General features: G+C 55.8%; 1 protein-coding gene across 1 annotated transcript in view; it reads right to left on the bottom strand.

Annotated features, from left to right (window-relative positions):
- Window positions 1-4,676: 4,676 nt before the first annotated feature.
- SNAI3 (snail family zinc finger 3) overlaps window positions 4,677-10,946 on the bottom strand; it is a 14,887-nt gene continuing 8,617 nt past the window's right edge. Inside the window, exons 4-6 of the mRNA XM_008565882.1 lie at window positions 10,921-10,936; window positions 6,853-7,473; window positions 4,677-4,858 (exon numbers count right to left, since the gene is read on the bottom strand). Coding sequence (XP_008564104.1) covers window positions 4,677-4,858; window positions 6,853-7,473; window positions 10,921-10,936 — 819 coding nt within the window. The remainder of the gene's footprint in view (window positions 4,859-6,852; window positions 7,474-10,920; window positions 10,937-10,946) is intronic.

The following is a 10,946-nucleotide window of genomic DNA, read 5'->3' as shown; positions in this document are numbered from 1 at the left end:
AAAAACAAAAAAAAAAAAAAAAAAAAAAAAAAAAGGAATGGACAGAGATTCTAAGAGGAGCTAAAGGTTGAAGTTTTCCTAAATTATATTTTATCTTAGGTATCCTAAGGATCTTTTTCTTTCTGTTGTGTTTACTTGGTGTTCTCTTGAATTCTGACATAGAGGTTGGCACAATTCCTCTTTTATAAATGAAAAACCAAGGCTTTGAGGTGAACTCAACCCTGGTAGGACAACAAAACTGGACTTGGCAACTTCCTTCTGCATCTAGCAAGAGCCCCTCTTGTCTGGAGAGTGTCCCACAGACTCACCAGCTCAAGGGCAGGACAGGGCAGATGCTGCCGAATTGCTTCCAGCCTCTCTGGGCTCCTCTGAATCTTGGCAGCCGAGGAGTCTGCCTGGAATGTTCCGTCGTCCACAAGGTGATGCCGGCCTGGAAACTTTCGTTCCATTGAACTCTGCCAGGAAGCTATACTTAGCCACGCAATTGCAGGCCAGCAGTGGGTTCTCTGAATATAGATAGTAACAAGTGGGCTATTTTCAAACATTAGAGAACCCCCCGGAATATTCTGTGCCAAAATGATATTTATAGAACCTTCTGGGCTGCTGGAAGCAAGGGTAACAACCTTAGCGCCTCTTGGGCTTTCAGCAGAGATTTCTTTCAACGGGGAAAGGGGAGAGGCACTGGGCCACCCGGAGGCCCGCTGTCCCTGGCACACCTGTTGCAGGAGCCCAGGCGTCCCTTGCTTGGGCCCCATGACTCATTTAACACACAGGCCCCACCGATCTTCCCTCCTGCGCACTTTGGTGCTGGCCCCGTCCTTGGTCAGCCCTGAAGAGGCGGCTCGCCACTTCATGGAGCTTGTCACATTATTTTGCCCTTGTCCAGGTCCTCATGCATTTCTTAGGCTTCTGCTCTCGCCGGGACATAACTGGGCTGTACCTGGAGCATCTGCTTCCAACTCCCTCAAGTCCTGAGGCCTCTGGTCCCTCCTCCACCCCTGCTCCTGCCTCCAAGAGAGGTTCCAACAACATGCCTGGAATAGTTTGCTCAAAAGGCCTTTAGGGAGGAAGGAGGGAATGTGACGAGTAGAGACTTGGTGGGGAAAAAGATGGCCTGCAGGTAGGGAGACCCACACAGCGCCCCCAAAGAAAGAGTGGCCAAGCCAACTTCCCCCTTTCCTGACTTTCATTCCATAGGTGTTGGGAGAGGGCCCCAGCAGCCCAAAGTTTAGATGAGTATCCCAGGTTAATGTTCTAACGATCAGGCAAAATATGGAGGAAAGCCCATGTGGGAGGTTCCTGAGCACTGGGCCGTAGGCCGGGCAGGCCCCACGGTGGGAGCTGGCTGGGCGCCGGGGCTGCCTTCAGCCTGACCTACCCTCAGAGGAGTCTCTTCCATTCATGCCATGCCGGCTCCCGGGCAGGTGTCCACCTTCCTTCTGCCCCCTCTGCCAACCCACCCTCCACCACCCGCCCTCTGCCAGAGATATAAATGTAAGAGCATTTTCCATGAGCTGGTGCAGAAGGGAAAACATTCGACTTTATTTTCGGCCTGTGAAATTCCCTTCCTTCTCACCCGACAGGTGCAACCACCCCATTTAGATATTGGGGCACAGAAATAGAACACGATTTACAATATAGTTTCCTTTAGGCATCTGGATGCTATTTTTAAAAAAGAAAAAGAAAAGGTCCTCCTGTGAGATGCCCAGACCCAAAACACAAACGTTGGTTGGGGTCTTGCCTTGTGTTGGGATTGAAAGGACCCCTCTGCCCCAGGTGGCATGACCCCACATGGCAGAGGAGGCCAGAAGCTTTGGGAGAAATTTGGAAGGCAGGACAACCTGACTGGATAGGAGGCTATTCTCACCTGGCTCCAGGGCCCAGGCGCTCACCCTGACAGGGGTAGTGGAGAGGAGATGGGGGAGGGGAACCGGCCATGGCCTCTTGGGGAGTGGGACTTTCACACACTTTGGAAGGGGATGTTTCCAGTCAGTCCCACCAGTTAAAACCGGCTGGCCCCCATGATCCTTTGTAGACTGAAGGAAAAAGAAGAGGGTTGGTCTCTTCTCTCCTTGGCTGTAAGCACAGGGACCCAGCAAGGCGACTCTTACAAATCCACATGTTCTCATTGGCTGTTTGGGTTAAATAGTGTCCCCCAAAATCCATATGCTAAAGTCCTAATCCCCAGTACCTCAGAATGTGAAATAGGGAAATAAGGTCTTTGCAGGTGCAATTAGTTAAGACGAGGTCATACTGGAGTAGGGTGGCCCCTAGTCCAATATGACTAGGTCCGTATAAGGAGAAGAGAGACACAGAGATGCCACAGAAGGGAGATGCCACGGGAAGACGGAGGCCAGGATTGGGCAATGCTTCCACAAGCTGAGGAACGCCAAGGATTGTCAGCAGCCTCCGGAAGACAGGAGAGAGGCCTGGGGCAGATTCTGCCTCAGCCTCAGACCTCGATCTGGGACTCCTGGCCTCCAGAACTGTGGGAGAATACATTTCTGTCACTTAAGCTGCCCAGGCTGTGGCCTTCCCTATAGCAGCCCCATCAAAGCCATGCATTAGCTGAGTGGGCACATCCCCAGCCTGGTCCACAGCCCCTGAAGGGACAACCAACACCACGGGGGAGGCAGTGGCTTTCTCAGGGAGCATCTCCTCCCCACCAGCTGACCTGGGGGCTGGAAGAGGCTGGAGCCGCAGCTCTCCTGGAAGGTCTATATACTCAAGGTCACCCTTGGTCCAGCCACCCGAGGTCAAGTTTTCTCTAGGATGTCCCCTCTCAAGGGGCCATCACTGAGCAGGTGTCCAAGCCCTTCCACGCCTGGCAAGCGCTAGCCAGGCTGAGCCTGCAGGTGGGTATGCCCCAGGCCGATTCCTGCCTGTGTTTGGACTGGAGAACAAGGGGCCTGTGTGTGTTCACAGTGAGCTTTTCTGAATGCTCTCTCCTCATGGAGAGGAGGCTCAGCAGAGAGGGGAGCCTCTGCCACCTGCTGTGTGGCTCCAGGGCCAGGACGAAGGTGCCCAGCTCATGTCCTTTGGCTGGGGCCGTAAGTGGAGCTGCTGACAGCAGGCCAGCCCTCCTGAGAGAGCAAAGGAGTCCCCTCCTGGAAACCTCCCACCCACTGTCCTCCTTGGCAGAGGTGTCAGGGACTCCATCAGTCTCTGTGTGACTCTGACAAGTCTCCCTGCTTGATCGTCAAGTCACCCTCTAGGACTGAGCTGGAGACACTCAGACACACTGAAGAGCATGACCAGCCCAGCAGTGGCCACCTTCAGCCTGGGGGTGAGAAGAGGCCACAGAGGAGAAGGAAACAACGGCACTGAGCTGGGCAGTGGGGAGCACATGGAGGGGCTTGGCTGTTGGTGGACATGGGGCTCAGCCCTCAGCAAAATGGCAGCAACCCAGCCGAGTCCTCACGATGCTCAGCAGCTACAGACAGAGCTCTGGTTTCTCTCCTCCACTTGGAGAGAGTGAATCGCCCGCAACCAGCCGCTGGCAGCCTGCCCCGCCGTCCCCCCGAGTCTTGGACCCCGCTTCACTCTTCCATGCTGGTTAATGCTGCTCCCATTTCTGGCCCCATCTCTTCCCCTGGCTGCGGCATCCCCACCCCCATGTCCATTCCCATGACAACGCCTCACGTGCAACGCCGTCACCACAGTCTCACACCTACGCTGTGGCCAGAGGGGCCCACGTTATCCTTGAACCCTGCTGCCTCTGGAGAACCTCCCAGAATTGAGCTCCTCCACAGACCCAGGGGATTGGGCAAGACTCAGATCTTCAAGAAACATAACAGGCAGGAGTGCGGAGACTTTATTACCCCACAGTGTTGCCCCTGAGAAGTTCTGTGAGCCCAACCAAGGCTACTGCTCCCCAAGGTTCCATGATGGATGATTCCAGAGGCTCGGATCAGGCAGCCTCCTTTGTCCCGATGTGCCCACCCATGCCCCACGCTGGTTCGCCCAGGCCTGTGGCATCAGAGGGAGGGTCTGCCTAGGAGGTGGGAGGGTGTGCCGCTGCTCCCCAAGGTTCCATGATGGATGATTCCAGAGGCTCGGATCAGGCAGCCTCCTTTGTCCCGACGTGCCCACCCATGCCCCACACTGGTTCGCCCAGGCCTGTGGCATCAGAGGGAGGGTCTGCCTAGGAGGTGGGAGGGTGTGCCTGTGTGTACACGTGTGACATGGGGCAGACAGAGGCTGGGTCTCCGAGGACGGACCACACAGGTGTGCTCGCCACAGTCAAAACTGTTCAAGTCACAAAGGAACCCAGGCAGCCCCATTAGTCAACTCAATAGCAGGGACTGCCCAACGCTGGTGACCACTTCCCCCAGTGTTAAACTCTTGGAAGAAAAGAACCAGAAACCAGACCCAGTTGAGGTTGGAACCGTGGTTCTCCTGCTGGCGGAAGTGCTCCCTGGGAGAGATCTCTGAATGGAGCTTGGTGGGGTGAGAGGTCGACACGGGAGCCTCGGTCCTCCAGCAACCCTGCTGGACTTCTCCGGTTCTGAATGGACATGGGCAGGGGTGAGCAGGCGGGGGACAGTCCCCCAGAGGCAGGCCAGGCGCCTGCCCTCCCAGCATGCCTGGCTCCTCTGGGCACACCAAGGGGGCCCCAGCCTTCAGTTCTTGGGGCGAGGTCACCTCACTCCTACCTGCACCAACCGCTGTGCTGCTCAGGGGCCGGGGCAGCAGCCAGATTCCTCGTGCCGCACCAAGAGGGACATGCGGGAGAAAGTCTTGGCGCAGCACTTGCACTGGTATTTCTTGGTGTCAGAGTGTGTTTGCAGGTGAGCCCGAAGATTGGAGCGGTCAGCAAAGGCCCTGCTACAGTGAGAGCAGGCATAGGGCTTCTCACCTGGAGGAGGAAGACAAGAGGGCCAGTGAGTGACCACTGGCCAGTGGGGGGTGAGACAGGCTGGAACAATACCATGGCAGGCCGCTCAAAGGTTAAAATGCCCCTTCTATCAATGAATAACCCTGTTCCTCCCCCTCCCAATGCTCACTCACAACTAAGCTTTCAAGGTTGGAGCTGCCTGGGGACAGGGCGGATGTCACGCAGACTACACCATCCCAAGCCCTTCCTAGGGGCAAAGGCAGCTATAGTTGCTGGGTCCTTCACCATTCCTGCTAAAGCCTCCTGAGGCCTTGGCCACTCTGATCTGGACGCTAGAGGAGCTGAGAGCCTCTGCAGCTGTTCCTGGCCACTGACGGCGAGAGGTGGGAACCAGCCGGGCTCCAGCAGCGTCCAGCATGAGGGCAGAGCTGGAAGGAGGGGCTGTGCTCCTCAAGGAGGCCACATTAGGAACCACCTCCAGCCAGAGCAAGCAGGTTTTTGGACAAAGTCCTTCTGTTGGGACCGTGGCCCCCTGGATGACTGTAACAAGTATAAAGAGAAGGGCCACTGGAAATCATCTGTCCAGTCCTGCAGCCCCATGGAGTCCTGAGAGACACCAGCCTGCGGCCCCAAGGGGCCCAGGGCACCCGTGTCCCTGCTGGCTGGACACCAGGCACCCTCCCAGCAGGCCAACTTCCTGCAGGGCCTCCCCACATTCCTTACTCCCTGGCCAAGAGCACCAAGCCCCTGACAAGCTTACACCTGGGTTTGTGGATCCAGGGCCCTTAGGTGCAGGAAAGGGGGTGCTCGGAGGGCATCCTCAGCAAAAGGTCTAGGAAAACCAGATAGGATTTCCTATGGGACTGGAAAATGGCTTCTCCAAAGCGCCTTCTTTCTGGCCTCAACCCAGGTGTGACTCAGAGCCATGGCTTAGGGGTCAGGGAGCCTCCAGTTACAAAAAGCACGTTGCAACTGTGGGCCTGCGAGAGATCAAAGCTCACCCCGGAGCTCTGTCTCTCCTTTCTGCGTATACTCTGCACGCTGTGGCTGACAAGAAAGAGCTAGGCTGAAGGCCCGGCTGGTCCTGGGCAGAGCAGGTCATTTCCACCCTTATGGGCTTTCTTTTTAATCTGCAGAATGAAGAGGCTAAAACTCCTGGCTTACTCAGCTCTCCTTCCTCTGTTTCCTCATCCTTCTCATCCAATCCACAGCTGCTCTTTTCTCCTTCTTGTGTCTGGTCTGCCTTCCTCTCTCAGGTGGGCGGGTTGGCTACCCCCTTCCCAAATCCACAGCCTCTGCCCTCAGCCAGGCCATGACCTGCTGTGGCCCTCCCACCCAGGCCGACCTTTTCCACCTGCCCACCCCACTGCTGCAGGATTCTGGAGGCCGTGGACTGTGGGCAGATGGACCTGAGGAGGTCCTGCGAGTCCTTTGCTTTGTCCAGTCTTGTGGGTTGAATCGTCTTCTCCCAAGAGATATGTCCACATCCTAACCCCCATACCCGTGACTATGAACTCCTCTGGAAATAGGGTCTTTGCAAATATTAAGTTAAGATGAAGCCATCAGGGTGGACCCTAATCCAATAAGACTTATATTGGTGTCCTTATAACAAAGGGAAAATTTGGACACAGGCACACATGGGAGAGGCCATGTGAAGACAGAGGCAGAGATTGGGACGATGTGGCCACAAGCCAAGGATTGGGGCAGCCACCAGGAGCTGGGAGAGGCAGAAAGGATCCTTGCTTAGAGCCTTCAGAGAGCGCAGCCCTGCAGACACCTTGGTTTCAGACTTCTAGCCTCCGTGACTCAGAGAATAGATTTCTGTTGTTTGAATCCCCCAGTTTGTGGGACTTTGAGCTGGTGACCTCAGGAAATGAACATGCTGGGGAAGCAGGAGCTGGCTGTGAATGCCCCTCCTACCGTTTGTAAGATCAACCCTTCCTCTCTTTCCTAACCCCCAAGGCTCACCCACCCCCAACCCAGATCCTTCTGGAGGACCCCTAATCCTGTCCTACCTGTGTGGGTCCGGATGTGGCCCTGGAGCAGCCAGGGCCTGGAGAAGGCCTTGCCACAGATCTTGCAGATGCAAGGCAGCGTGTGGGTGCGGATGTGCATTTTGAGGGCGCCCAGGCTGGCGTACTCCTTGCCGCAGTACTTGCAGGTGAAGACGCGCCCTGCCTGCAGGTAGCAGTGGAGCTGCCGGTGCCTGGCCAGCCCAGCCAGCGTGTGGTAGGGCTTGTGGCAGCGGAAGCACACAAAGCCACCAGGGGCTCGGGCTGTGCCTTCAGCCCCGGGCAGTTTGTCTGGAGTCCTGTTCCCATCTGGGCCCAGGATTGGGGGCCACCGCGTGGGCAGCACCAGCACTGGGGGCAGGTTCAGGTGGTTCAGGCGGTCTTTGAGGGGTATGCTGGGGGCCCGGCTGGCCTGAGGATCCACCCGGCTGATTTCCAGGGGTTCTGGCCCAGAGGCCCTCACAGCTTCCTCATGCCGCGGCAGGAGGGGCAGGGAGAGGCAGGAGATGGCGGAGGTGCAGTCCCAGGACAGGGGAGGGTCACCAGGCATGGAAGGGGCCGCCTTGTCTGGGGGGAGGAGGGGCACCACCAGCCCCCCACAGGCAGAGCAGGCACCATTGATTTCTAGAAGGGCGGAGGCAAGAGAGAATACGAGGTGAAGACTGGTCCCCGACGCTTTGTGTTTTCAAACTTCCATTCACAGATCTATCACAGCCATCTTTAGGGCAAATGCTGCCGGGCACCAGCATTCAGACCGTCCTGCAAGAGGGACGGTGCTGCCGCACAGGAGGTGAGGCCATACAGTGACACGGCAATCCAGAACGACCAGAGTCTAGAGCGTGAAGCTCGCTCCTCTGTAAAAACACAGAGACGGAAACACCTCCTGGGACCCCTCGTGTCCAGTAATGTAAAACAGCCCTCACAGGGCAAAGGAACTCTCCCTCCGCCCAGGGCTGGGCCGGCCTCTCTGATGAGCCACATCCCACCTCCAGAATGTGGGTGCCGGCCAGGACCAGTGCCCTCCAGCCTTCCACGCAGCGCGAAGTCACACACTGGGCAGCAAGGCGCTGCATGGAACGCTGCCCTGCCCGCCACAGCTAGTCAGCCTCCTCCCCCTCACAGTCCCCCTCCCTGGCGTCTCCTTTTGCGCCTAATGATGTGTGTGCCCAGAAGCCTCCCTGGCCACTGGGTGCCTCACATTTGCTGCTCTGTTAACATACTCAGCCGGCTGTGTGTCTGGGCTTCTCTGGCCATGGCCTTCCTAGGCAGCATCAGACTCACTCCTGGGCTTGGCTTGCGTTTGTGGGCTAGCACGCCACGTGTTTGACCGACATAATGGCAATACCCCAAATAAACAGGTGCATCTGCAGGTCAGAGTTAAATTCTGGATTCCCCTAAGGCCCAAGTCTCCAAACAGCCCTCAACCCATTTCTTATTCCATAAGTATTGAAATAAATCTCTGGCCCCATTTCTATCTCCATGCCAAGGTTTTGGGTAGAGAAAGACAACCCACAGAATGGGAGAAAATATTTGCAAATCAGCTATCTGATCAGGAACTAGTATCTAGAATACATAAAAAATGTTTGTAACAATAAAAAGACAAATACCACAACTAAAACACGGGTAAGGGATTTGAACAGATACTTCTCCAAAGAAGAGGTACAAATGGCCAAGAAGCACATGAAAAGATGCTCATGGTCATCAGCCATCAGGGAAATGCAAATAAGAGCCACAATGAGATACCACCTCACACCCATCGGTATGGCTAGAATAAACAGAACAGAAACAGAACGGACAGGAACAAGTGTTGCGGAGGGTGCAGAAGTCAAGGAAGGTTCCCATCCCTCCACTCTCGCCTGACCTTACTTTACCTAATTTTCCTAATTATGAAATCAGCACATCAGGTTTCTTTTCTCCCAGAGGGGGGTAGGGGGGCAGTGACAGCCTAGGAGACAAAGTCCAAGGGAGTTCTGGAGAGATGGCACCGGGGTCCCCCCATCATCCCCTGCATGGAAGCTTTACCAGGAGCTGCTCTACAGGAGAAAGTCACCTTTTCTTAAGTCTTTATCTCTGGACCTTGATCACCTCCCTGGCCCAGGCACCACCACAGAGCCAAAATCCTGCCTGTGGGCACCAGTGCCCAGCCCTAGAGTCAGGGCAGGGGCAGAGAAGCATGACTGGGTGCTACTAACTAGTAGCATTTTTAAATGCTTTCCCGGTATCCGCTGGGTTTTGCTTGCTTTTCAAATTAATTTTGCAGCCCAGATTCCTAGGGAAAGAGGCTTTTAAGTACCATTCTGGCTTCAGGGGTTCCCTGGGGGCCCTAAAGAGGCACTTATTTAAAATAAGAGGGGGACCTAACCCCAGCACCTCAAGTCTATCCTGTGGTAACATCCTGCAGAAAGAGAGTCACCAGGGCCATCTGGTCCTCGGCAAGTCAGGCAGCTAGGGACACGGCAAGAAGGTGCAGGGCAGAGAGGCTGCTCTCCAACAGTCGCCCCTCGGCCTCGCACAGCACCCAGATCTGCACATTCAGATGGTAAGGGGGTGCACCATATGGCTGGACCCCACACTGATTTTTAAATTTTAAAATGACCCATGCAAATTCAATTTTCCATCGTATCTATGTCTACATAAATACAACTGAAACAAGTTTCCCTTACTGTGAGCAGTACACTCCAAGAGTTTCAGTTCTTTTTTTGTTTTATTTCTATTTTTATTTTTTTTAAAAAAAGATGACTGGTAAGGGGATCTTAACCCTTGACTTGGTGTTGTCAGCACCACGCTTACCCAGTGAGCAAACCGGCCATCCCTATATGGGATCCGAACCTGGGGCCTTGGTGTTATCAGCACCGCACTCTCCCAAGTGAGCCACAGGCTGGCCCGGTTCTATTTTATTTTACGGAATTGCTGGTGGTGACTCATTAAATTGATTTCAAAATGCCCATTTGAAAAGCACATCCTATACAGCTCCCAGGCTGGCCCGGTTCTATTTTATTTTACGGAATTGCCGGTGGTGACTCATTAAATTGATTTCAAAATGCCCATTTGAAAAGCACATCCTATACAGCTCCCCTGATGACCTCCTGGGCCGGGGCATTGAACCAGGTGGCACTCCCACCGACCCCAGGTTGTGAGCAGGGCCAAAGCTCTCTGAAGGCAGTTGAGGGTGCTGGCTGGGGGCTCTGGTCTTCACAGTGCCCTTCTTTCCCCTCTCCTCCCACCGTCCCAGCAGTCCCCCAGTGGGTCTTCGTCCCAAGAAGGTGGGGACTCCTCTGACCTCCAGTGCCCTCCTCTGAGGGGTAGGGTCCTCTTCCCTGAGTGCCACAGACCTCATGGCCCCATGCCTACCAGGGAGCAGGAATGAGTGGACAGCCCTGGTTACTGGATGTCCGCCTCCCCATACTAGCTAGCACGTGAAGGATGCAGCCCCTTAGCCCAGCCTACCAAGGGCAAGCCTTCACTGGGGTGAGGGGAGGTCCGAGGGAGAAAGGCCACAGAGGGGAGGAGGCTTCAGGCTCAGCTTGATGCAGAAGGAGCAGGGCCTTTGCACCAGAGAGAACCCATGGGTCACTCTTCCTGTTGTCCCTTGTGCTCACCATCTCCAACCAGGATGCTCTGGGGGAGCCTTTGGCCAGCAGCCCCAGGTTACCCTCCCTCTCTGTCCCAACCATCCCTGGGACCCTCCCAAACTCCGTGCACCAGGAAGATGACTCTGGGGTCTCTCTAGCAGAGGCTGTAGTGGTAGGGATGGGCAACGGGCCCCTAGGTGAGGAGCCCCAGGGACACTTGGGGGCCTAGAAAACTTCTCCATGTGGGGAGAGAATCCCGCCCGCTCTGCCCAAGCTGGGGCTCAGTCCCCTGAGGTGGAGAAGGTACTGTGGGCCACCTACCTCCGTCCAGCTCCGGGTCTTGGCCAGAAAGGACACCTCGGCCCCAGCTGTGCTGGTGAGCTGGCTCCTTCTCCCCGACCTGGACAGGTGTCCCCCCACGCCCAGGGGTCTCCCCCCTCCCGCCCACTCCGCAGGGCCGAGTCCTGGGCGGGGGCTGGGGGTGGTGGGCAGCCCCTACCTCTCTGTGTCTCCAGCTGCCCGTAG

Source organism: Galeopterus variegatus, unplaced genomic scaffold (genome assembly GCF_000696425.1).
Source record: "Galeopterus variegatus unplaced genomic scaffold, G_variegatus-3.0.2 Scaffold210, whole genome shotgun sequence".
Taxonomy (NCBI): Eukaryota; Metazoa; Chordata; class Mammalia; order Dermoptera; family Cynocephalidae; genus Galeopterus; species Galeopterus variegatus.
Note: the sequence above shows the minus strand (reverse complement) of the source record. Positions and strands in the feature narration are given on the sequence as shown.